Below are 25814 nucleotides of genomic sequence, written 5' to 3'. Positions count from 1 at the left end.
ACACAAGCGGGACCGACGGACACGACAAACCCCCCCAAACGCAGCACCACCAGCCCGCGCTGGCGCAGACGAAGCCACAAATTTTAGGTTTGGGGAAGGCAACAAAAAAAAAAAAGCGAAATGCAATTAAAATCAGGCAATTTCTGAGCGCTGATAATGCTGAGATGGGGGTTGCCGCTTAATCAGCTCAGGCCGGGGGATGCGGGAGACCCCCGGGGTTACTCCCCGCACCCCCGGGGTGACCCCAAACCCCCCGCCCCAAACCGGGGCCCCGGCGCCATTATAGAGCCCGGTCGTCACCACCCGCGACCCTCTGGGCCGCGGGTTCGAATCCCCCCCGGGGCCGCTCGGCCACTCGGGGCCGCGCGTTCGGGTCCCCCCGGCCCCCCCGTAGGGCAGAGCCGGCGGGGACCGACCTTCCCCCCGCCCGCCGCGGTGTCACCGCATCTATTTTTCCCATGGTGACTCATTATTAAGGACGCTCCGTCATTTTTCCAACGCAGGAAGATTAAAGGAAGCTTCAAAATTCCTTGTTTTTAAGGGGTGGGGGGGGGGGGGGTTAAAACAAGCGGGGGCTGAGCAGCCACCCTGGGCTCGCTGCCTTCTTTTCCCCCTTAAAAATACAAGAAAAAGCTTCTCGCTTGGGGTGCCGGGCATCAACTTTGTGCATTTCCCGAGGGAAAAGGTGTTGCTGAGGCGGTGAGGAAGAAGCCTCCTCCTCCTCTTCGTCGCACGAAAAGACGAAGGAAGGAGGAAAAAAGAAATACAACCATGCAAACAGCTACTACTTCCTTATGAGCAGGATTAATTTATGCAAGAAAAAAAAAGGACGAGAGGAAAAAAAAAAAAAAAAAAAAAGAGCCAAACAATATGAGTCCAAAGCGCTTCCCGCGTGGAGGGATCCGGTGTTTTCTTCGTGGGTTTGTGTGATTTTATTTCGGTTTAAAGTCACGTTTTTGCAGCTGCGGGCGCTTCGGTTCCCACCGTGCGCTGCACAGAGCGGGCGGGACGCGGCATCCTCGGGGTAGCTCCCAAAAGAGCAAAAACACAGTAAAAAGGGGGGGTAATAAAATAATAATAACAAAAAAAAATAATCATAACAACACAACAAAGCTCCAAACGTTGAATAATTAAAAAAGAAACAGTGGAGAAGCAAAATGGCCAGGTTGCCTCCGCCACACCGCGCACCCCTCGGCATGAGGGGTGCAGAACGCCAAGCGCCGACACGCTGCTCCGCGGCTCTTTCCCCCCCCCGAGTTATTTTTAGCGGTTCTCGGCGGTCCCGTCCGGTCCCTCCGGCGGGTCCCCCCGGGCCCGTCCCCCCGGCGCGGCCGATCCGGCCATGGCGCGGGGTTATTTACAGCCGTTCGCTTCTCCTCCTCTCCACAGGCCGCGGGAGCCGCCGTTCCCCCACGTTCGTCCCCTGGTTTATTTTTTTTTACATTTTTCTCCCATTTTCCCCGATAGAAAGGCCTCCCCGGGGGCAGGGTGTGGAGAGCACCCGGAGGCGCGGGAAGAACCAGCGGGGACCCCCCGGCCCTCCCTCCCTCGCTCTCTCTCCCCACTCACCGCTTGAAGTGCTCGATGATCTTCTCCTCACGCACGTTCTCCGGCAAGTTGCCCACCCAGAGGTGCCTGGTTTCCCGGACCATGCTGCGCGGCGCGGGGCGAACCCGCCGCCCCTGCCCCGGCTCCCGGCCGCCTCCCCCCGCGCAGCGCTGCCGGCCGCCGCTCGCCGCCCGCCGCCGCCTCCTCCTCCTCCTCCTCCTGGCCGCCCTCCGCCTCTTCCGCCGCGGGGCCCTGCCGCCCTCAGCGCCACCGGCTGCCTCCTCCCGTGGCGGCGGCGGACGACACCATCCCCTCCGGGGGGGCCCCCTGGCTGGCGGGCCGGCGGGCGGGCGGCGGGCTCCCTCTCCGCCGTGGGTTTTCTTCCTCCCTGACTCCCCCCGCCGCGGCCCTCGCTCGCTCGCTCCCGCTTCTTCTTCCTCCTCCTCCTCCGGCAGCGGCAGCGCGGCGTCCCCCCCCCCGCCGCCTCCTCCTCCTCCTTCCCCCCCTCCGCGCTCCCGCTCCTCTGGCGGCTCCGCTCGCTCTTCCCCCCCCCCTTTTCCCCCCCCCCTCCCTTTCGCTTCCTCGCGCCTCTCGCAGCGCCACACGGGGGCCCCCGCGCAGGCGCACTGCGCCCCGGGGCGCGCGCCGCGGGCGCGGAGGCGGAGCGCGAGCGCGCAACGCCCCGCTCCCGTTGCTGGGGGAGGAAAAGGAGGGAACTGCGCATGCGCGGGGCGGCCGCGCACAAAGTGCAGGAGCCGGCGCTGCGAAAAGCGGGTTACGGTGCAAAAAATAAAGGGGTTGCACTGCAAAATGATGGGGGGCTGTGCAAAAATATAAACGGGGTGCACTGCAAAATAATACAGGGGTCACATTGCAAAAAATAAAGGGGGACTGTACTGGAAAAAATAAAGGGGTTGCATTGTAAAATGAGGGGGGTGCTCTGCAAAAAATAAGGGAGTTTTATTGTAAAATGAGGGGGTGCTGTACGAAAAATAAAAGGGGTGCGCTGCAAAAACTGGGGGGCTTTGCAAAAAAATAAAGGGGTGACTTGCAAAAAATAAAGGGGTCACATTGCAAAAAAAAAAGGGAGTGCTATGCAAAAAGAAGGGGAGCTGCACTGGGAAAAATAAAGGGGTTACATTGCAAAAAATAAAGTGGGGTGCGCTGCAAAAACCGGGGGGCTATGCAAGAAATAAAGAGGTCACACTGCAAAAAGTAAAGGGGGACCGTATGGGAAAAAATAAAGGGGTTGCATTGTAAAATAAGAGGTTGATATGCAAAAAATAAAGGGGTTGCATTGCAAAATAAAGGGGGGCTGTGCAAAAAATAAAGGGGGGCTGTGCAAAAAATAAAGGGGGGGCTATGCAAAAAATAAAGGGGGGCTGTGCAAAAAATAAAGGGGGGCTATGCAAAAAATAAAGGGAGGCTGCTCTGCAAACAACTGCGGAGCTATGCAAAAGATAAAGGAATTACGTTGCAAAAAATAAAGGGGGGCTGCTCTGCGAAATGCAGGGGGTGCCATGCAAAAACATAAAGGGGGTGCATTGCAAAAATCGCTGTATAGCTGCGTTTATCAGTAACGGCTCCAAAGGTCAGCGCTATAGGCGGCCCCGAGCGGGGCTGGCGGCACTGGCCGTGGGGAGGGACGTCACCGGATCCTCCTCGCTGCCTAAAATTCGTCCCCCCACCAAAACAGGGGAGGCCACATCGCAAAAGCAGCTCCCACTGTGGGGGGAATTTGGTGCAAGTCACCCCCCTTTTCCCGCACTGGGTGTTCGCAGAGCTCTGTAATGAAGACGGGGTGAAGAAAAAGCTCATTGCAAATATTACCGATGGCAGAATGAACCGGCTGGCGTGTTGCGCCCCGTCCCTGCTCAAAATGCGGCTCCGCAACACGGAGCCAAAGGTTTTTCAACCTGGAAAGTCTTGTTTTCCACCAAAATGTCTCTGCATGGATAAAAACCCCACCTATTTCTATGCCCGAAAACAAAGATACCCAAACAATTCCCACGGCGAGATTCTGCTTGAGGTCAGGATAAAACCAACCACGCGCCCAGCACCACTTGTACTTTCTGGTTTTTTTGAAGCCGGGCAGCTGCTTTCACCCCAGATTTCGGTATTTTCCTTGGCCTGAGCACTTTTCTATCCATCAAAACCACTTTTATTTGTTGGGGCGAGCGGCGCTCAACTTTGCCGCCTTCGCCATCCGAGTCCACCTGGAGAACTGGCCAAAGTCACGGAGTTCTGGGTGGTTTAACAAACGTGCAAATCTCTTGATTTAATCAGAGCTCTGACGCACGTCAACTCGAGCCTTGGTGAACCCAGCTCAGCCCAGCGCCGTGCCTCAGTTTCCCCAAACAGATCTACCGATTCATAATAAAAAACCCCAACGACTCTTTGCACGCAAAGTCTATTACGAGAAACAAACGAGAAAATGCGCTGCCGACGTGCTCCACCAGCGCTTTCCGCAGTTCTCCGTGGAAATGGGCTTAACTTTGTGTTCTCACTGGTCAGAAGCCCAAAGAGCCATCGCTACGTGTCAATACCTTTGATTTCGGAGAAGAAGAAACCCAAACCACGCATCAAATGGCTTTTCGATGCCGAATTCTCCCCTCTCCGATGGAGCGTCCTCGCTGTGACGGCGTTACCAGGGTGGCACACAAGAAACCTATGGGTCCTGCCATGGAGAGTCATGCAGGGTCACGGCTGTCACACCATCGGGAGGGACGTCCACGGATTGCACCCAAACCATCAACTCTGCTGGCAGAAGAGGGGCTGAAACAAGCGCTTTGGGGGCTCCATTTGCAGGCGAACCAGCTGGAAAAGGAGCACAAAACCCAACGGTGACGCAAAACGAAACCCTGGACCGTCCTGGTGGTTTTAGCGCGCTTTGGGGGGAAACCGTTCCGAGTTGCAACATGCGACTGCGCTCGGGCGATGCCGCTGTAACCGGATCCCTCCAAGATGTTCGAAGTATTTAAAGAACACGGAGCCGGGCTTAGAGAGCAGAGCGAGCACGAGACAGCAGCCAACGCCGCCCCTGTCACCGCAGACGGGACGCGATTTCACGCCAGCCCACCGGTGACAACATAAGGAGCATCCAGGGACAATACAGACACACATCCCTGCGTGTGACCCTTCCTGGAGAGACAAACAGCCAAGGACGAGGGGACATGAGCTGCTCTTCGTCACCCCACAGCCCTCAGGACGCGGCGAGGAGCAATTGAAATGACTCACGTGTGCGCGGTGGGCGTAGCCGGGATCTCGCTATCTCCGGGCATCTCGGCCAACCCCGCAGTTAAAATATTTGGACGTTTCTTATCGGCACTCGGAGAGGATTAAAATGCCAGGTCATATATTAATGAGGGAGCGGGTTATAAACCCATCTCAGCTTGAACACCACGTCAAGAAAAGCAAAGCAAGGGCAGGACGGATCAAAAGAAAGCCATTAAAGGCGTGAGAAAACGGTGCTGCCATATAAGGAGCTAATAAAGTTAGCAGCTCTCCAGTTTGGAGAGAAAAAACAAGGGCAGGAGAATCAGAAAACATCCTTGGGGTCCACACAAATGGCCAGAAACAGCTTCACCTCCAAGAGGAAACATCAATAAATAGAAGCGAGCGGACAACGCTTGAAACGGCAAGTTCACGCGTTTTTAAACACAGCGTCTTACCCAAGAGGTGGAACTCGCTGCCACGTGTTTGCCAAACGTTTAACAAAACCAAAGATTGGGTACAGAACAAGGACAGCAACCAGAGTTAAGACCTTAACATTCTATACTCGGTTCTGCTACCTCAACCGGGGACTCGCGTGGGCCCGAGCGGGCGCACCAGCGTCACGCCGTGATCGTCCCCCGCGCGCACCCAGCTTGCTTTGCTTTTTACAGCAAAGCGGCCGGTTTCCCGGCCAGGAGCCCTCAGACATCGCCAGGAACGCTGGGAGCGTTTCTTTGTTCGAGCCGGGCAGCTCCAGCCACCATCTCGCCATCGTAAGATGTATTTACGTGCCTTTCCTGCTCATTGACTATATTTATTAAAATGACAGTACGGCAGCTGAATATCAAATTGCCGGCTAGGCTTTTATCTCATTTTTAAGCCAGCCTCAATTACTGGCCTAATTTTATTGCTTACCCCCATTATGTTTTATGCAATGGATAATTTTCTCCGAGAAGGAATCGGCGCTGTTTGATATTTGGGCTCATTTGTTGCCAAGACGGAGGATACTGGCTCACATGCCGATAACACTTTGAACACCAAGCCTGGTTCTGGATCCTAAGCAACACAAAGTACAGGATTTGTATTAATAAAGCTCTCGATTTCGGTTCTTTCCTCTCTGAGGGTTAGCGCTCCAAAGCTTCACAACGAGATAACTCTACCCAGCAGACTCCCATCACGTTTTTGAAACTTAATAGTTAGTAATTTTATTTTCTAACGCTTTTTCCTATTTAGAGTTCTTATCCACACAGCACCAATAGGAGCTGCCACAAAATACCACCAGCGTAGCCAGCGGGTTCGCACCGGTTACTGTCTGCAGCCCAGTAAACACAGCTCAGGAACCCCTGGAACTGCGTTTACACAGTTTGTATATCTAGAAAAGCACATTTCTGTTTTCAAAACACTTCCCCATACAAAACGGAGACATTTTGTCAGCAGCAGAGTGCAGCGCGATCGCTGGGCCACGCAACCAAAACACCACGTGCCATCACAGGACTGCAAAACGGCTTATTCTTGCTTATAATGTAGTAAATTAATTCGATTTAATACCTTTTTTTTTTGCCTGTTGTTGGGAAAAATTAGAAATAGCACCATGCCAGCTTCTGCCCTGCTTCCTCTCGCCCCCAACTTGTGTGTGATCACGTACCGAAGAACCGTACCCGCTCACCTCGCTTGAGTTTTTCCCAAACGCAGCTAAACACAGAGGACTTTGGTCTTTTAGGATGCAAGATATTAAATTTTAGGGGTAAAACAAAGAAAATACACCCAAGAAAAGCAAGGCCTATGTGATTTGATACCTGAACACAACAACTGCAAAGATGTAAATCCTCTAGGACTGGAAGTATCAGTGTATCTGGTACTTTGCCATTTTTAACGCCTGATTGTTTTATTATCTCTACTTAAGGGCCCCGTGTGCAACGTGCAAGAAAAATCAGACATTATGCTGGAGGACAAGGGTTTAACACAAACCCACAGTCCAAACCCACGAGGGATTGATTGGCACAAAATAACCACCGAGCTAGCCACCATCAGAGCTTTTCTTTCACCAAACACCATTTTGATACCAAAGCAACTCGATGGTGTTTTAAACAAAGCAGACTGAACACACGATTACCGCTCCTTTGGTCCTGAGAAACAAAAATAATGGTGCGTGGAGACCTGCTACGCTCAAAAAACTCTTCAGCGATACGGAGAACAGTTTCTCGGTGAGCTCTGGCTTTCGTTTGACCTCTGCAGATGTCACGATGCAGCTTTTTTAACTCTTGGGGATAACAGAATAATTTTGGGAGACCACGGTTTCCCCCCTCACGGAGGAGACGTGGAGGTTTCTATCGCTCGCTTGCTTTTTGGCACCAGGAATTCAGGTTTTGTTTAACTTGGAAGCCTCACCGATGTAGTTCTAGAAGCTCTTCAGTCCGAAGGAGAGGGGGGGAAAAGTTCAGCGCTCCCAAGGTGATTCTCACTCGTTTGTCCTCGACTGCCAAAGAAAAGTTAATTCCGAGTCCCACGGGGTGTTGCCAACCTGAAAAACGTGGAAACATCCCCAACAAGCAGCTTCTTGGTACCTCTGGTGAGCACAAGGAGCATCTCCAAACCAACACATCCCTAACGAGAGAATAAAATCAATATCCCTGTCCACGCTGGTTTAGTTAAAGCACAGACGAGGCTTTAGCGCGGGAGCTCTTGGCCATTTTCACATACGCCACATGCCAACTCTCCACCGCGCTACAAAATCTGGCCTAGGCTCCTCTTATTTGCCCTTTTTGCCAGAAGAGCATGAAGTCGGAGCCGTGCTACAAACCGCCGCAGCGACCGCTGAAATCGCAGCGTTTCTCACAAGCTGTTGCTCCGGCTTAGCAAGGCAGGGCCTCTCGGTCAGCCAGAGGCGTTTCTGCAACCCCGACGCCAATATTCTCATTAAGGGAGGCTAACGAGAAGGTGCCGATCCCTAACGCTCCTTGCGCGCTAATGATTACGCCTCGAAGTCGTGTGTGACCGAGGAGAGACCAGCGCCAGGTTACTTTCTGCAACAGAACAAAAGAAATCGCACCCAGCGAGGAAGCGTTTTCCTTCTTCCCGGTGAGCGAGCACGACTCGGAGGAATCAAGTAATAAACCAGCAGCATCTCGCGGGAGCGAGTTCACAGGAAAAGAGAAATATAGTTCAAGGGGACGCTGATCTTCAGCACAATTTAGGATGTTCCGTTGCCTTTGCATGAGCAAAATTAGGAGTAATATACTATTGCGTGTAGGGAAAGGGGCCCCACAGTTTTGCTCCCTGGAGGCGCCCGTTCTCCCCACCCCTTTTGTGTGTATTTTCTTTTAAATGTGCCACACATCAGCACAATGCTGACAACTGCATTGTATGTTTTCTGCCTATGCAGCAGTTCAAGAGCACAAAACTCTGGAAGGTTTTATTTTCTTTTGAAAGGGGAAAGAGGAGGGAAGCTGTCCTTGGCTTTAATTGCACGGCTCGCTCTTCTACGTGACCCCAGGGAAGGGAAAACAACAGGAAGGGTTAAAAACTGTACCATTTTTAGCACCTAAAATGGTCAAACTCGGTCTTCTCACAAGATAAAAGCTACCACAGGCAAGAAAAAAACCATAATATTCATCACCAGTGTTTCTCCTCTGGAGCTGAAGCGACCCCAGAATACGTTCATCTGTCCCCACGTGCGTTTGGTGCGTTCTCCACATTTCCAGCGCTGAAAAACAAGAAAACGGAGGGAAGGGCATGAAAAGCTGGAGCGTGGCGGCTTTTCCACCTGCCCGGAGCAGCTCAAGGGAGCCGCGGTGGCACCATCCAGAGAGCCCAGCACGTTCACGGCCTTCGCAAAGAAACCCAATGGTTAATATCGCACACGCGTTACGCGGACGGGGCTGGCAAACGCTGCTTCCTTTAAAAACAAGGATGACTAATCCACAGCGAGTTTTTTTTTCAAAGGCCACAAGGCAGAGCTTTTTCCAGAAGCATCAGCCTTTCGTTTTGTGAACCGGCAAAGCGGTGGGAAGGGGAAGCCCTGGGACCTACTCACGCTCTCCCAGACAGATGTAACCGCTGAAATGTTGTGGGGTTTTGTGGCCTGCGTACCACACGACGCTTACACAACCTGTGCCTCGGCAAGGCCAGATCCGACTGCCCTGAGATGGTTACAATCTGCCATGGGTTACACAATCCTGTGTATCCATAGGAAAGAGCGGGGAAAAAAGGATAAAAAATAAGGCAGAAGACACTATAATATTGCAACATTCCCAGGCGAGGGAAGGATGCGTTGGAAAAATGGAAAAACGCGGCATGCGGGGTTCTGTAATGGAAACGGAGCATCCGCAGCAGCCCGGTGGGCCCGGTCCCCAAGCAAGGTCATTCCAGACACATTAGCGCTTGAATGCGAAGCTGCGGTCAAACCACAGCGGAGCCAGCACTAAAGGAGGTCGCTTGGGGACTGCAAAAAGGTAATGAATTAAAAAAAAAATAATCAAATACAAAAAAAATCTATAAGCAGATGTTTAGTGAGCAGCAAGCGAGTCCACAGCTCCGCTCCGGCAAGGCTGCGCGGTCCCCTGTACAGCCCAGTTCCCAGGACGCAGCAAAACAATCGGCATCTACAGAGAGCACGGGACAGATTGAGGTCACAGCCCCAGAACCCACCCAATCTGTCTCTTTTTTCAGCGCTCGGAAAGGCAGATTGGCCACCGACGTGATTTTTGGCGGTGGCACCATTCACATACTTACCCACCTCCCAGCCCTTGGCTGCGGGATCTTAAATGTGTGCGTGTTTGCAAATGATTCCTGAAAACCTTCCAAGGAAGGTGCTGGAGGATTGTAAATCCTTCCCGTTATTAATAAAATGGAACTATTGTTCCAGCTCTAATCGAGACCTGTCTCCAGCTGGGCAGTTTTAAAACGCAATTCAAAACACACACACACACACAAAAAACGATCGTGAGGAAGCGTCAAGAAAGAAAAAAAATCACTGAAGGAGCAAGCTGTTCTTTAAGGGGAGGGGGGAGATAAAAAAATAATAAGGCTATTTAAAATGAATTCCAAGCAGCAGCGTGTCGGGGCACCTGAGAAAGGTCACTTGTGGCAGCGGTCCCCTCGCCGGGGCAGACGGAGGCTGCAGCGGCGCGTGCGAGCGAGCAGCCTCATCCATCTCCATCAGGAGACAGCGCTGCTTTTAATTCATTTAGCAAAGCGGGGAGGGGGAAGGAGGAAGATTTTTTAATCAAAAACACCCTTAAAACACCTCCCAGCAGCGTTTTTTTTCCCAAGGATGGGGAAAATCGAGCGAAGGGGGGAGGCTTGGGAAGGGGAGAGGTGGCGCATCCTCGGCATCTCCTCCCGGCGCTGCGGCAAAGGCTCCGCAGTGGGTGCTCCCTCCCCTGTAGAAACTTCTGGAATAAGCAGCCAAGCTGGGGAGAGAAGAGAAACCTTTATACCCGCAGATGGGGGAAAAAAAAAAGAGAGCGAGCAATAGAGCACATAATAAAAGGATTGCACAAGGATGGGGCGCGTGCAGGGGGAGGAAAAATAGGAATATATAGAAATGAACCCAAGAGCGGTTCCAGCAGCCCCAGCCTGGCGGGGTTTTGCAGCCCGCTTGGCTTTAAATAAAACACAAAGCGCATTAAGGAAAAAAAAATGGTGGTGTTTGGAGCGGTAGATGTGGGATAAAGGAGCTGATCCCTCCTCCCGGCTCGGCTGCAAAGCTCTGCCATTGCAGTTCAACTCATTTGTCCTCTTTTTGTTGCAATGAATTGTCTGATCAGGACTATTTGATTCTATTTGCAGCTTCACTTACTGAGGTTGGGTTTGTATGCTCTTTTTTTGTTGTTGCTTTTCCTCCTTTTTGGTTCATTTTTTTCCTGGTGTCTTTTTTTTTTCATCTTTTAATTAAAAAAAAATCCTCCCTAAGTCTCCCAAGGAAAAATCTACATCTCTGTGGAACTAATAAAACATTCAGGCACAAACCTCCACCGTGGATTGTAAAAACGAGATGGGTTGATTTTTATATTTTTCTCTTTTTTTAATGGCTTTTCTTTTTTTTTTCCTGCTTTTAGGACATACTGTAGTAGAAAGCCAATGGAGGAAAACAAAGGTAATATATATACGTGTATATATATATATATATAAAATTAAACATATAAACAAGCCAAAATGACAGTGATTATATCTATTAAATCATGGTCTTTTAGGTGTGTGGGTTTAGTTTATGTTCTGTAATCAGCCCCTGCAAAAGGAGATACATACATACAGAAACATGTAGTAAATATGTAGAAATAGTTCTATATATGTAGAAATAACAGATGATTCGTATAGGCCTAAATCTGTAATTCCAGGAAAAAAAAACGGAAGTGTTTTAGGTATGTGGTTTTTAACAAAGAAGGGGCAACGTTACAACGTAGCCTGTAAGAACACTGTGGTGCAGAGAATAAGGCAACATTAAAAAAGCATATTGAAAAACAACAAAAGTGTACGTGGTACCTTGGCTGCAGCCTCCAACAACGAGCGTTTGGATGTTATGGGGTATTTTGGTTTGGTTTGGGTTTTTTTTTTACGGTATTACCACATCTGATCACATCAAGTATATGCTTTTAATTAAGCAAATGGCGGGCAGGTTGTCGTGAGGAGCCAGGCGAGCGGCGACGGCTTCTTCCCTGAAGATACATCAATCCTCAGCTGTTTAGGGGTTGTTGCTGTGTTATTTTTTTCTCCTAAAGCGTGTTTCGGTATTTTCCATGCCGTGAGGAGAGCGGGAAGCGCTGGTTTCCACCCCTGCGAAGAAGAACAAGCAGTAGAAGAGAAAGAAATGAGGCATAAAACTACCCACCTTGGGGTGCGTGTGGTGATGATGGGGGGGGCGGGGCGTGGGGAAAGCAATTCTGGTCAAAAATCTTCACGCTGTAAGGAAAACAAAAATAAGAACGAAAAAAAACCAACACAATATTTCGGGGATGGGTGCCTGCGAGCGGCGCCGTGAGGGGAATGAGGGGACGCTGGTGCCTGAGGCGGCGGGGGAGAGGCCGAGTGGAAATGCGCATTTCTGGGCATTTTCACATCCTTTTGCAAAGGCAGCGGGGAGAAAGGGGAGGGTGGAAGGCGGTCAAGTTTCACCCGCAGCGGTTTCACCGCCTGCCTGGAGGGATACGCACATCAAGAGCAGCCCCTCCGCCGCGCTCCTGGCACGGCCGCCCTGCCCGCCCGGCCGCGGCTCCTCCATCTTCCTCCCCGCGCTGGCCGCCCGGCGCCATTTTGTCGCCTGAGCGCCGCTGGCCGCCGCCATTTTGTGAAGCTGCCTCCGCCTCCTCCCCTTTTTGTCAGGCAAATACCTTCCTTTTTCGTGCTTATTTCTCTTCCCCCCCCCCTCCCCTCACAAAACGTGCTGCCCTTAAAACGCCGGGTGGAGGTTGATCGCCTCAGCCTCAGATAAAGGAGATTAAAAGTCTATTCCTCCAGCTGGCTTGTGAGGGAAAGGTTAGGCGAACAGAGAATTAACGGATATATTTATTTTTAGGAGCTATTCTACCCTCCTACTCCTCCCTCCAGCTTTTTTCCCAGTGATAAATCACCGAGGTCAATAAGCCGCCACAACAAACAGAATAACCTCAAGGAGAAGTATCTCTATTTTAAATAAAACTCCTCACCTACGGTCTCTAATGAACACTGCAACAAAACAAAGATGTAACCAAACTACTTGAAGCCAGGTCTGGGTAAAAAATCGATCATTTTCAGGAAATCTGGGCTATAAAATGTCAAATCCCCGCTTGCAAGCGGGTGCTATGCATCTATTTTCAGAAGTAGGGGGGGCTGGGTTGGGTTGGTTTTTATTCCTCGCTTTTTATTTTTTTTAAAAAAATAACCCAATGTAGCGCTTGCAGCTTAGTAACACGCTTGCGTAACCGGCTGCATCGATTTTCCCTCATGTTACTGAAAACACAGCGTGCATTAAAAATAAATCATGGCGCTGGGCAGTTCAGTTCTGCAGGGAAAAGGAGGAGAAAATAATAATGTGTTATTGTTATCCATCCCACCTGTGCTGCGTGATGAAGTTGGAGAAATCCAGGGCTGTGCTGAGACTTTTAAAAGCGATCATTTATTTGGTTTTTAGGTTGTGTTAAAGAGGGGAAAGTGCAGAAAAGGGGCTGAACACTCTGTGAGGAAAGATGGTATTAGCAAAAAGGCTGGGATGGGGTTGCTGTTCAACTGAGTCAAGGAAAGAAAAAACAGTTTTCCTCCAGCTCTTTCTGTCCCAATTTGGAAAAGAAAAAAGAAGAAAAAGAACAATATATACTCTGCACTAAACCCCCAGCCAGCAAAGCCCTGGAAGCTGCTCCAGCCTCAGTTTCCCCTCCTGCAGCGTTTCCTTCCCGGCACCTCAGAGGTGATGATGGAGAAACGAGGGATCATGAGGAATCCAGCTCATCTCCCCCTCTCCGCTTCTCCCGTTTCTCACAGCCAACCCGGGGACGCCGGGAAAACGCCATTTCCAGCCCATTCCCCTTCCTGGGCTTGGCTTGCCTCAAAAATCTTGGGCTTGCAAACAAAACCTGCAACGAGACCTTGTGTTTCTTATAAAGCAACATTTTGGCTACTCATTTAAAAACGCTGTGGCCGTGCCCATCAGTTCCTCCTTTAATTTAAAAGCTTTTTGAAAAAGTCTGTCCCTTGAGTTGCAAGAAAACAAACTTTTCTTTTTTTTAGATGTGATACACCATTGTATTCCTGGGAGCAAGCAGGATACAATATCAGACTCCTTCGCTGGGAAAGCCCAGGGAAATTTAATCCTGGGGGCCGCACCCAGCCTGAAGTGAAGAAATATTTGCATTTGCTTCTCCTTGGAGGGCAGCCAGGTCCCTCCCCGCTCTCCTTGGCCCGGCCAAGAGGGATTGCAAGAAAAAATGGGTTTATTGCAGCAGCCGAGGGAAGGGCAGGGCTGGCCGGGCGATTGGGGGGTGTTCGATCCTCATTGTACGGCTGCTGGAAGGCAACAAGCAAGATTTAGAGAGGTTTTTATACCTGGTGGGCTTGGGGGGCTCTGTGACCTCCCAGGAGCTCCGTATTGCTCTGTGCATGATTTTATTTTTGCTGGCGTTTGCAAAACACGCGGGGAAGGGGCTGAGGCACCACGGCCAACGTGGGTTTGCTCAGCAGCAGGACGGGAGCAGCTTCCCCCCTGCAAAATCTCTTCCCCGCGGCTCGGCCGGCACTGGAAATTCCTCGAGTTCCTCCTCAGGGAGAGCGCAGGGCCGTGCTTTTCAGGCTTAGCAACACTCCTCATGCCTCGGCTTTTAATATTTCTCCCCTTATCCAAAAATAAAATGGCTTAAATCAACCTTTTATCACTTACCTCCGTGTCTGCCCATCCCTGTCCCTTGTCATCCTGGAAGAACAACGCCAAATCTGACATTGGTCCATCCCTTCGCCATGGCACCAAGCTCTCCGGCAGCTTCTTCACAGCTTCATTATCAATAAAAACCTGTGTCCAGCCAAAAATCACTGCAGCCCCATGGAAAAATACCCATATTGCCAAAAAACAGGCAACTTTTGCTCTCTGTGGCTTCCCTTTGGCCACCGCCAATCCTGCCCACGTCTTTTTACATTTTTAGCGTTACTTTAGCACCCGGTTTTCCCCACAGGGCAAGAGGTGACTTTGAGCACAGCACTCCCCCAGCGGGGAACGTGGGGTCCCCCCAAGCCAGACCCCAAGCTTTACGTGATCGGGAAAGACCACAACTTCACATTAAATCCTATTTATAAATCAATTTATAGCGAGTCCCGACCCGATTGATGGGCTGTAGACGCACATTAATATTGTGAAAATTGCGTTGTAGATGGGGAGAGTTGGCAGGAAACAGTTGTGGGCTTGGGGTGATTAATCAGCCAGACTCCAGCACATACATTAACCATATATTAACCCTTTCATTCATAAAGACAGCCCACGCTGGAGAGACATAAAACGTGACCTAGAAGCATATGGCTGCTGGTTTGGTGGTTTTTTTTTTTTTTTAAAAGCTCGCTTTTTACATCAGGAAAACATTAAACATCATCTCACATGCTCTTGCTATTTTCTGCTCTCAATTTGCGGCTTTTTAAGCACTTTCGGTTATAAAGAAAAACCCCTTTTTCTCTGGCTGGTTTGCAACGCCCTCGCAAGCAAAACCACCAAGACATCGGTTGTGCAGATGTCGGGCGCGCAGAGAAATGGGCTAATTTCTGCCACTTTGGGGCTCAGAGCGAGAGAAGGTCTAAAAGCTTCCGATGCTGGAGCGATATTATCTTGAAAAACATGCAAAACCAGGGTTGTTGGTCTTTCCCGTCCCCCCGGCGCTGTCGGGTGTAGGAAAGACAAGCGTTTAGCTGGAGGTTTTTTGCCCGATGGAGGAATTGTGCTCGGCCTGCCCTCTGCCGGCTTCAGGACTTGGTTGAGACGCAGCCCAGACAGCACAGGCTGTCATAAAAAGATCCACCACCAAACTCTTTCCTCAACAAAACCCTGAATCTGTCCCCAAAAAATGACCTTCTGCTCTCCCCTGGGTGACAGCAGCGTCTGCCAAACCACTAGACTCCAAAACCAGCCCTGTTATCGCCCTGAGTGACCTGACTCTTGCCACACCTATTAAAAAAATAATAATTAAAAAGGGTTTTTTTCTTATTTTTGAACTTGCGGATTGGGATGCAGGGTGGATGAAAGAAACAAAGGGGTTTTAAACTCGGGGGTTTATTTAACGGCGAGTAACTATATCAGCGCCCGCTCCACGTCACCACAGAGAGAAACGTTCAAGTGAAACCCCGAGGAAAATTGAGAAGAAAAACAGAATAACACAACAAAACACCCAAGGAAACCAAACTGGCCTCGGGAAGGACTTTAAAAAAAGAAACAAATGAATAAAACCTCAGGTCCTCCGCCACTGCCGCGGCTTTTTGTGTTCAAAACGAGCACAGAGCCACATCGGGGGGTCACATCTGCACTTCTCCGCGTGGCAGAAGCGGCTCCAGGGCCATTTTGGTGATAAAAACCCCAATTCCGCAGCTTTCCCAGGCACAGCAGAGGCTGATCCGCAGGGTTTTAGCAGGACGACTCGTTTCTCCGGCGGACGTGGCAGGACTTGCAGAGGAGGTGGTCGCCCAGGGGGTAGCACCCGCTCTCCGTGGGCTCTGGCGACAGGGGCGTCCCACAGCTCTGGGGGCGAGAGGGGAAAGGGGGGGGGCATGTTTTGAGGGTCCCCGTGACACCTTGCACCCCATCCTCCCTGCAAAACCCAACAGCAACAAACTACCTTAAAAGCATGAAAAGCTGCAGCTCTCCTGGCCGAACGCATTGTGCTTTTTACCTGATTTTTTCTTTGCCCTCCCCGCCACTTGCAAGATCAAGCAGTAGCTAAAAAAATAACCCCTGTGGTCACACTTTGCAAAGGGTTGGTGCCAAACCCCTCGGGTTTTGGGGGGCACCCCCAGCCGTACCTCGCAGCGGTAGCAGCTCTCGTGGAAACTGCGTCCCAGACACTCGATCTTGTAGGTGTCCTTGTCCTCGCCAGGGACGATGGGCTGTTCACAGGCGCTGCAAACCGCGGCGTATTTCCTAATGGCAGCAAAGCGCAGTGGGGTGAGCTCTGAGGGGGGACAGAGATGAGCTGGACCCCCCCCAGTGTGGGGGATTCTCCCTTGTGCTGGGCACAATGAGGCCAGATCTCAAATCCTGGGATCAGTTTTGGCCCATCACCTCAGGGCTCAAAATGGCGGCATCAAGATCACCTCAGGGCTCAAAATGGCAGCCAGAGGGGTGACGGGATCACCTCACACCAAGAAAGGCCTTAAGGTGCTGGAGCGAGTTGAGAGAAGGGAACGGAGCTGGTGAGGGGCTGGAGCACAAGTGTGATGGGAGCGGCTGAGGGACCTGGGGGGTTCAGCTGGAGAACAGGAGCTGAGGGGAGACCTTCTGATCTCTGAACTGCCTGAAAGGAGCTTGGAGCCAGGGGGGTCGGGCTCTGCTCCCCAAGAACAAGCGCCAGGAGCAGAGGAAACGGCCTCAAGTTGCGCCAGGGGAGGTTGAGGTTGGATGTGGGGAACAATTTCTTCCCCAAAGGGCTGTGGGGCATTGGAACAGGCTGCCCAGGGCAGTGCTGGAGTCACCATCCCTGGAGGGCTGGACAGACGGACATGAGGTTCTCAGGACACGGGGCAGGGACAGGGGTGGGGAATGGTTGGACTGGATGATCCTGAGGGTCTTTTCCAAGCAAAATGCTTCCGTGATTCTACGACACGCACCTGTAGAAGTCAGTCACGCAATACACCTCATCCCGCTCGCCCAGCGCGAAGCTCTCGGTGCCGATGGCCCGGCCGCAGGCGCTGCAGGAGAAGCAGCCGGGGTGGTAGCCCTTGCCCAGGGCATGGACAACGTGGTCCACGATCAGCCCCCGGCACTTGGCACATTTCTCCAGCGTGGCCTGTGGTTTAGAGGGGGTCACGCCATGAGATGCCGGCTCCCCCAACAAGGGGCTGCACCTCCTGCCACCCCTGGGCGTGCTGGTTGTCCCCGAGGGAGGACAGATACCTGGTAGCAGGTGTCACACGTGGGGCGACCATCTTTTTGGTAGTAGCGCTGGCCGGCCAGGAGCCGGTGGCAGGTCCGGCAGGTGAAGCAGTCAGCGTGGTACTGCTTCTGCATCGCCTCCACCGTCACGTCCCGCGGCCCCAGCGCTTTGTGGCAAAAGGCACAGACATCTGTGGGAAGAAGAGAGAATGGAGTTTGGTGCTGTGTGCCTCAGTTTCTCCAACTGGGGATGAACCCACATCTGGATCCCCCCTTACCTCTAGAACCATCCCTCTCCGTGTACCCGTTCACATCCTTCCACTGCGACCTGCTCCCTTGCTCCTGGCAAAATGTGGGCGTCCTCAATTTGGAGGGGAAGGCGGGAGGGGCCTGGCGAGCAGGGAAACAAAAGCACATTTACATTTATGCTTTTGCAGATGGGGAAACTGAGGCACCGGGGCGATCGCAGCCCATGATCCTCACCTGGAGGGCGCTGGGTTCCGTGAGGTCCAGTTGCTGCAGCGCCGGACCCAGCGCCTCGGCGGACAAGGGCTGGGGCGCTTCGGAGAGGACGAGGATGGGTGTGGGGGCCGCTGGGTGGGTTTCTGGGGCAAAAAGCCAAATACGGTGGGTTTAGGGGGACAATAACATCCAATAAAACCCTGTGGCAATAACACCCCAACAGCTTTGCACCAGTGCTCACCGACCTGCCCCAAAAGCAAACGCCGTCGTGGCTGGAGGGGACAAATGGCACTGATTAGCAATGGAGAGCAAACACAGCCCTTCCCTGCAGCCGGATCCACCTGGGGGGGGGTGCAGGGATTTGGGGAATAACCCCCCAAACCCACATGCCTCCCCACCTGCACACACATCCTATAGCAAGATATCTCTGCAGCATCCTCAGCACCATCATCATCCTCCCGGCCCCCCCACGTACACCCCTCACCTCCATTGGGGAGCGCAGGGGGCCGCGGTGGTGGGCTTTGGGGGTGCCGGCTGCCGGGGACCTCGGCGCCGTCCGGCTGCGGTTCCCGCTGGGGTTTGTCCTTGGTCGCCACCTCCCTCCGCGGCGGCACCAGCGTGATGAAGACGGACGAAGCCATCCTCTTCTCCACTTTCCCCGGCAGCATCGCTGAAGCCATGGGAGGGCCAGACCTGGGTTCAATTTGGGGGAAAACAAGCTCAAAGAGAGCAAAACCTGCGGGCGCACCGGCAGCTCCCGCTGCCGCACTGCCCTTCGGCCTCAACCCGCCTCCCTCCTCGCCCTCCCGGAAAGGGAGAAGGAACCAGCGTCCCCATCCCACGTCACGGCAATAAATGGTCTCACGCCTCGGAGGACACAGAGTAAAGGGTCTCAGCAAAGCAGCACCCAAAATCTCCCATTTTCCTGCCGCTGTAGCCAAACCCCACCCTTCTGAAAGCCTTTTAACCCCCTTTATTTCATCTCATTGCCCCCACCTGGGATTAAACTCCCTGTGGGCAGCAGGAAAAACCCACCTTTCCTCTTAAAAACACAGTTGCAATAGGACCTGCTTTTGCAAATGCTTTTTTTTGGGGTGTTTCTAGGTCCCCTGGCTCCCCATTCCCCCCACTGTTACCCCCATTTCCCTGTTAACCACTCCCAAGCTCGGGGCATCCCCCCTTATTTTTGCATATGGGGAAACAGGCACGATGCTGCAAATCACCGTGTCCCCACCACCGAAACACCCCCGAGCATCACAAGCAGGATGCGCCGACCCCGATAAACCCCACTCGGGAAGGAAAGGGCTGTTTATTCAGCTTCCCAACGGGAAAAGCAGCTGGAGCGAAGCTTCCCCTTCCCAAACGAGACAATTTGGGGGGGAGCAGAACCCCAAGGCTGAGCTGGTGAAGCAGGATTCATCCCCAAAATGAATCAGCGGCTTGAAAAATACCTGTGTGACGAGTTGCCCGGTCTCATGCCCCGGCACGAAGCGGCTCCGCTCCCCAAAAATTCCCACTCACGGGTGTCGGTGCATCATTCTGGGGAACGGCCAGACCCCCGCGGCGGGGGAAAAGCTTCGGGACGTGCACGGCGGTGACTTCAGCCTCTGACTCGAGCCAAGGAAAGGGATTAAATAGAAAAAGAAACAAAAAAACCCCAACAAAACGAGCGGCTTCACCTCCTTCTTCCCTCCCTCCCCGCCGGCCAAACCCCAAACGGGCTCCGGCGCTGCCAGCCTTCACCGGGCTGCTCGGATCCTCCTGCCGCTTTCCCTCCTTCCCGGCCAAGCTGCAGAAAATAGGGGGAAAATAGTAATAATCGCTTAAAAAAAAAAAAGAGAAAGAAAAAAAGTCTCCGGGGCTAATGGGAACCATGTGCTCAGCGCATTCCTCTTTGTGCTGGGGCTGAGTGTGGGATCCCGGCAGCCCCATTCTGGGGTCCCCTCCCAGGGCTGTCAGGGTGGTCAAAGCTTGAAGGTCCGTTAATGGGGTCCCCCCGCTTTTTTATGGGGTGTCCTCCCACGTCATGTAGCTCCAGCCTGTCTGGGGACAGCCAAGGCCACTTTGGGAAGGGCCCCCCAGTTTCCTGCAAACATTCCCCAAAGTCTTCTGGTGTGGGAGCTCAGGTGGGACCAATGGGGACAGGGACACTTATGGGGCACCCCCACATGCCCCCAAAACTGGGATGGAACGTAGCCCACCTACACCTGGCCCCCAACTCTGTCCCCAGCCTTGGGGACCCCTTGGAGAGCACTTTGAGGATGCCCAAGAGAGAAGGGATAGGGTGGGGAACACACAGCCCTTGCTGTCCCCTTGTCCCTTCCCCAAGTGGCCCTGCTGTCCCCATGTCCCCTACCGGGGCCTTGCAGTCCCCCGCAATCCCCTGTCCCCCACAAGCAAGCCCCCTGTCCCCTACTTGGGGGCGCCCTGTCCCTTTTGTGGCCTCACCGTGTCCCCCAAACCTGGGAGCCTCCCTACCTGGGGGTGTCCCCTGTCCCCTACCTGGGGGTGGCCCTTGGTCCCCTCGTCCTGTCCCAGGACAGCTCTACAGTCCATACGCCATTACCTGGGGGGGTGCCACGTCTAATCTTGGGGTGCCCCCTTGTCCCCTACCTGGGGGTATCCCCTACCTGGGGTGGCCCCCATCCCCTTCCTGGGGAAGTCCCCTATTCGGAGGGGGAGTTCGCCTGCCGTAGGTGGCCCTGCAGCCTCGCCACCCCCGGGGGTGTCCCCGTCCCTGTCCCCTACCTGGCAGCCGTGCGGGTCCCTCCGTGCGCTCCGCGGGCGCGCCCGGCGCGGTGGGGGCAGCGGGGAGGCAGCACCGCCCGGCATCACCGCCCCTTCCTCCCTCCTCCTCCTCCTCCTTCCTTCCTCCTCCCCCCTGCCTGCCCCACAGCCCGGCCCGGGGCGGGGGCACATGTCCTTAGGGTGCCCCATAGGTCCTTAGGGTGCCCCATGACCCCTAAATGCTTTGGGACAACCTGTGACCCCTCCCAGCTTGTCCCATGGACCCCCCTGATTGCCCCCAGCACCCTCAGGGTGCCCCGTGTCCCCTGTACAGCCCAGGTTGCCCCATGCACCACCCCATACACCCCCCACAAAACGCCCGTGTGCCCCCATACAGCCCAGGTGGTCCCCTGTGCCCCCATATACTGTCCCATATACCCCAGAATGCCCCTATACAGCCCCAGCCCCTCTCCTGCTACCCCCCCATGGAAGCAGCAGCCACCTCGGGGGCCTCCTTCCCTCTCCAAATCCTACCCCCAAAGTGCATAGGGCCTGGCACCCCATTGCACGGCACAGCCAGATGGGGAAACTGAGGCAGGGAGGCACCTCGGTAGGAACCGCACCACCCACCTTGTGCAAAAAGCTGCACTGTGAGCCCGTCTCCAGAATAACGGGACCCCAGCTCGCTCTGCCTGTGGATTTTGCTGGAAAACACTTTATTTTCTGAGATTTATATGCCCCAGACGGCCCTGCACCCCAACAGTGCGGCCCTGCAGCTGCCAGGACAGGGACATCCATCAGCATCCCAGGGAGTGAACTCCCAGCACTGCTGCAACCTCACAGGGTCCCCCCAAAACACAGGGGCCACGTGAGCCCCCCCTGCCCCACAGGATGGGGCCAAGCACCTTCCAGGAGCCCTTTTTCCTTCATCCCCACAGGGGACATGCAACGAGGAGGATTTAAGGGACACCCATATTTTGTGGAGCCGGACAAAGCCACCCAGAGTTTCTGCCGCCCGGTTACACCCCGTAGTTCATCACGACGTCTCTTCCGATCCTGATCCCAACTGCCCGTCCAGCCGAGATCCTGGGACCAAATCCTACGGGAGATGGAAGAGACGCGGGAAGGTCCCTCACCGTGGCCTCGGGGCTGCCGCCAGCCCCTCACCGCGGTGCCGGGGCGGTGACGGCGTCTCACCTGCCGCCAGCACGACTCCAGCATGGCGCCGGCGCGCAGCAGACACCACAGCTCTCCCAGCAGCGAGATGAAGACGTGCAGGACGTCGGTCCAGCGGCCGACGGTGAGGAGGAGGATGAAGAGGCCGCCCATCCGCACCAGCACCGTCTGGTAGGCCGCCCGCCCGCCGGCGCTCTGCCCCGGCTCCTCTGCCGGGACGTGCCATCGGGGGGACCCTGAGCCGCTCAACCGGCCACACAACCGGGGACACCCTGCGCTGCTGGGTGGCTTCGCATATAGCCCCAGCGTGCCCCATACATGCCCAGGATGCACCGTATACAACCAGGATGGATCATATGCCTTCTATACAGCCCAAGGATGCCTGATATACCCTCTGTACAGCCCCAAGATGCCACATACACACCCAGGTTATACATCAATACCCTCTGTACAGCCCCAGGGTGTTCCGCACAGCTCCATATACCCCCAGCATGCCCCATGTACACCCTATACAGCCTCAACTTCACCCCTGTGCCTCCATATACCCCCAGGATGCCCCATATTCCCCCCATACAGCCCCAGGATGCCCTCCGTGCCCCCATACTATCCCAGGATGCTCCATACAACCCCATGTACTCCCAGGGTGCCTCATGTGCCCCAGTACAGCTCCCTATACCCCCAGCATGCCCCGTATACACTCTATACAGCCCCAGCTGACCCCTGTGCCCCCATATAATCCCAAGATGTCCCATATAGTTCCACACACTCCCAGGATACCCCATATACACCCTATACAGCCCCACCTGGCCCCATACCCCCATATACCCTCAGATGCCTCATATACCACCAGGATGCCCCCTATGCCACCATACAGCCCCAGGATGCTCCATACAGGCCCATATACCCCCAAGATGCCCTATATACACTCTATACAGTCCCAGCTAGCCCCATGTCCCCATACACCCCCAGAATGTGCCATACACCCCATGATACCCCATACACACCCTATACAGCCCCGCCTGGCCCCCTGTGCCCTCATATACTCTCAGATGTCTCATACAGTTCTATACACCCTCAGGATGCCCCATATATCCCCCATACAGCCCCAGGATGCCCCATATAGTCTCAGGACGCATCATACAGCCCCGTATACCTCTGGGGTGCTCCATACTGCCCTGTACACCCCCAGGGTGCCCCAAGTGCCCCCATACATCCCCAGGGTGCCCCATATACCCGCAGGACGCTCCACACTGGGACATACTTCCCTCCCTCCCCAAAAAACCCCACAACTGGGGGGCCGGTCCCCTTCTCACCTTGCATGTAGATGACCAGCAGCGTGTAGCAGATGGTGAGCGGCGTCCAGAAGCGCACGGCCTCAGCCGCCGAGAGGAAATCCCGGTTGATGAGCGCCACGGCGGCCAAGTCACCCACAGCGAAGGCGACAGTCAGCGCGTTGCGGAGCAGCCGGGGGATGCCGTGACCCGCGGTGAGGAGGAGGATGCAGACGCCGCAGTAACGCGCTCGGCTGTGCAGCTCGTAGAGGGTGCAGACGTGCCGGGCCAAGCGCTGGGCGTAGGTGGCCAGTAGCCCCGCCAGCCCGGCCGCCAGCGCCAGGTTGCAGGTCCCATGGGGAGCCCCTTCCAGCAGGAAACTGAGGCCGCAGGACACGCCGCAGCCCAGCGAGTACTGGCACAGCAGGTAGAGCCGGCTGCTGTGGGCGCCCTGCGGGAGCGGGACAGCACCATCAGTCGCGGAGCAGCGAGGGGATGCATGGCTGCAAAGCGATGCACGCCTTCCTCTGGGCTGCACCCTCCCATAGCCCCCATGGGTGCTGCAAGGGCACACACAGTTGCAAAGCAATGCATGGTTTCCTTCATGCTGCACCCTCCTGTAGCACCCATTGGTGCTGCAAAGCAGCAAAGTGATGCACAGCTGCAAAGCAACGCATGGTTTCCTCCATACTGCACCCTCCTGTAGCGCCCATTGGTGCTGCAAAGCAGCAAAGTGATGCACAGCTGCAAAGCAACGCATGGTTTCCTCCATGCTGCACCCCTGAAGGTGCTGCAAGCAGCAAGGGGCTGCAGATTGCAAAGGCATGCGTGCAAAGCGATGTATGGCTTTCTCCATGCCAGCCATCCTCATTCTCCTTACAAAAGCTGCAAAGAAGGAGAGGATGCAGAGCCTCCTCCATGCAGAGACTTTCATATGCCCCACAGGTACTGCAAGCAGCAGGGGGGTGCATTATTTCGGGCTCACCATAGCGGTTGCAAAGCTGCAAAGGAATGTACAGTTACAAAGTAATGGATTTTTCTTCCATACTGCAGCTCCCTGTAACCCCACAGCTGCTGCAAAGCTGCCAGGGGATGCACAGCTGCAGAGCAACGGGTGGCTTTCTGCATGCCAGCCGCCCCTGTCCTCCCCAGGGCTGCTGCAAAGCACTGAGGGGACGCACTATTGCAAAGCCACATTTAGTTTTCTCCACGCCAGCCAGCCCTGTCCTCCCCATAGAGGCAGCAAGGGGATGCACAACATCCCCCACGGGTGTCACAAATCAACGCGCGATCACAAAGCAAACCCCTTGCAAACCTACGAGGGCCGCACGGCTCCCTCCACCCGCCCCCCGCCGTGCCTCAGTTTCCCCCATCCCGCCTCACCTTGCGGAGGGAGAGGACGGTGGAGACGGCGCGCAGGGAGAACTCCAGCACAACCAGCGCGGCCACGCGGGATCCCACCAGCGCCAGCAGCGCCGCCAGCACCGCCACATGCAGCAGCTCCAGCACCCGCCGCTGCGCCCCGATCGCCGCCTTCTCCGCCTGCCGCTCCGGGTCGCTGGGGACAGCGGGGTGACACTGAGCCAGCCGGGATGGCCCCGTCGTCCTCCACCACCCCGAAATGTGGGGGCAGCCTCAGAACCCCCCCTGCGCTTTGCAGCGGGGAGAGGAGGGCGCAGCCGCTGCTCAGGCCACACCAGCACCCATGGGTGCCAACACCTGCCAATAGTGGATCCCAAAAGCAGATCCCCAAAACAAAACACCCCAGGGGGGAGAAGAACCGGTGCTTACTTCAGGCACTGGATGTAGAGATAAACCCTCAGGAGGCTGCAGAGCACTGAGACAGCGCAGGCGCCCACCAGCCCTGTGGGAAACGGCAGCAGTGGGTCACCGGTGTCCCCCGGGCTGTCCCCAAACCATCCCCGCGCCACCCCGGGGACGCTCACCGTGCAGGAGCGCGTCCAGCAGCGCCCAGCCCCACGCCAGCCCAGGCAATGCGGGCACCCAGGACCACAGGGAAAACATTTTTGGTGGCAAGGAGCCCGGCAGAGCCAGGCCCCGGCTCCAAGGTCCATGGGGCGGAGACGGGGAGGGGCCCCCCCGGCCGGTAAATCATTGCCAGGGTAAACGGGGGCAGCTGGAGCTATGGGAGGAGGAGCTGAGCTACAGCTGCCCCAAGGACGGGAAAATGAGGGTGGGCCATGATGAGGTGATGGGACACACATGGTGGGGGATGATGAGGTGATAGGACACACATGGTGAGGCTCAGGGACTGGCATGGCTGTTGTCCTTTCCAGCCTGAGGCATCACGGAGTAGAATCACAGTGTCATTTTGGTTGGAAAAGCCCCTCAAGATCATCCAGTCCAACCGTTCCTCACCCCTGTCCCTGCCCCATGTCCTGAGAACCTCATGTCCGTCTGTCCAGCCCTCCAGGGATGGTGACTCCAGCACTGCCCTGGGCAGCCTGTTCCAATGCCCCACAGCCCTTTGGGCAAGAAATTGTTCCCATATCCAACCTCAACCTCCCCTGGCGCAACTTGAGGCCGTTTCCTCTGCTCCTGGCGCTTGTTCCTGGGGAGCAGAGCCCGACCCCCCTGGCTCCAAGCTCCTTTCAGGCAGTTCAGAGATCAGAAGGTCTCCCCTCAGCTCCTGTTCTCCAGCTGAGCCCCCCAGGTCCCTCAGCCGCTCCATCACACTTGTGCTCCAGCCCCTCACCAGCTCCGTTCCCTTCTCTCCACTCGCTCCAGCACCTGAAGGCCTTTCTTGGTGTGAGGTGATCCCACCACCCCTCTGGCCGCCATTTTGAGCCCTGAGGCGATTCTGGTGCCGCCATTTTGAGCCCTGAGGTGATGGGCCCAAACTGACCTCAGGACTCAAGTATTTGCAG

The 25814-nt window shown here is 54.7% G+C and overlaps 3 protein-coding genes and 1 long non-coding RNA gene across 14 annotated transcripts in view; all 4 read right to left on the bottom strand.

Moving 5' to 3' along the window:
* SPEN (spen family transcriptional repressor) overlaps positions 1 to 2019 on the bottom strand; it is a 66391-nt gene extending 64372 nt beyond the window's left edge. For all 6 annotated transcript variants that reach the window (XM_082069744.1, XM_082069745.1, XM_082069747.1 and 3 more), the window contains exon 1: positions 1570 to 2019. In XM_082069744.1, the coding sequence (XP_081925870.1) occupies positions 1570 to 1652 (83 nt within the window). In that variant the 5' untranslated portion in view covers positions 1653 to 2019. The remainder of the gene's footprint in view (positions 1 to 1569) is intronic.
* Positions 2020 to 3088: 1069 nt separating this feature from the next.
* On the bottom strand, positions 3089 to 12095 carry LOC309448249. Of its 5 annotated transcripts, none has more exons than XR_014185762.1 (6): positions 11913 to 12095; positions 11245 to 11535; positions 8378 to 8464; positions 7150 to 7968; positions 5677 to 5817; positions 3089 to 4365 (listed from the first exon to the last, which is right to left on the bottom strand). It is a non-coding gene; the product is annotated as an uncharacterized lncRNA (long non-coding RNA). The 5 variants fall into 5 exon arrangements; XR_014185763.1 differs by having other exon boundaries at positions 7150 to 7365; positions 7811 to 8464; positions 11913 to 12092; XR_014185764.1 differs by having other exon boundaries at positions 7150 to 7282; positions 7811 to 8464; positions 11913 to 12091.
* Positions 12096 to 15465: 3370 nt separating this feature from the next.
* FBLIM1 (filamin binding LIM protein 1) lies at positions 15466 to 20583 on the bottom strand. 2 transcript variants are annotated; one of them, XM_082069823.1, is made up of 9 exons: positions 20501 to 20583; positions 19204 to 19541; positions 18237 to 18445; positions 17774 to 17895; positions 17569 to 17680; positions 17312 to 17481; positions 17026 to 17204; positions 16222 to 16339; positions 15466 to 15940 (listed from the first exon to the last, which is right to left on the bottom strand). In XM_082069823.1, exons 2-9 carry the CDS (start codon positions 19227 to 19229, stop codon positions 15827 to 15829), a joined length of 1050 nt encoding a protein of 349 aa, XP_081925949.1. In that variant the 5' UTR covers positions 19230 to 19541; positions 20501 to 20583; the 3' UTR covers positions 15466 to 15826. The 2 variants fall into 2 exon arrangements, with proteins under 2 accessions (XP_081925949.1, XP_081925950.1); XM_082069824.1 differs by having other exon boundaries at positions 19204 to 19359; positions 20501 to 20563.
* A 625-nt stretch (positions 20584 to 21208) lies between these two features.
* On the bottom strand, positions 21209 to 25042 carry TMEM82 (transmembrane protein 82; the record flags this gene model as incomplete). The annotated part of the gene is given in 8 exon segments (XM_082069734.1): positions 21209 to 21578; positions 21677 to 21864; positions 22969 to 23377; positions 24310 to 24484; positions 24718 to 24790; positions 24873 to 24974; positions 24977 to 25021; positions 25024 to 25042. Coding segments are annotated over 8 exon segments (1074 nt in total). The 3' UTR covers positions 21209 to 21515.
* Positions 25043 to 25814: the final 772 nt, after the last annotated feature.

Source organism: Streptopelia decaocto, assembly GCF_964273445.1.
Source record: "Streptopelia decaocto genome assembly, chromosome: 20".
NCBI lineage: Eukaryota > Metazoa > Chordata > Aves > Columbiformes > Columbidae > Streptopelia > Streptopelia decaocto.
Note: the sequence above shows the minus strand (reverse complement) of the source record. Positions and strands in the feature narration are given on the sequence as shown.

Coding starts and splice junctions, on each gene's coding strand:
- FBLIM1 (XM_082069823.1), bottom strand. CDS start 19,229: ATGAGACCGGGCAACTCGTCACACAG. Junction 17,482..17,568: donor GGAGAGGGATGGTTCTAGAG/GTAAGGGGGGAT, acceptor TTCTTCCCACAG/ATGTCTGTGCCTTTTGCCAC. Junction 17,205..17,311: donor CGTGTGACACCTGCTACCAG/GTATCTGTCCTC, acceptor TCTAAACCACAG/GCCACGCTGGAGAAATGTGC.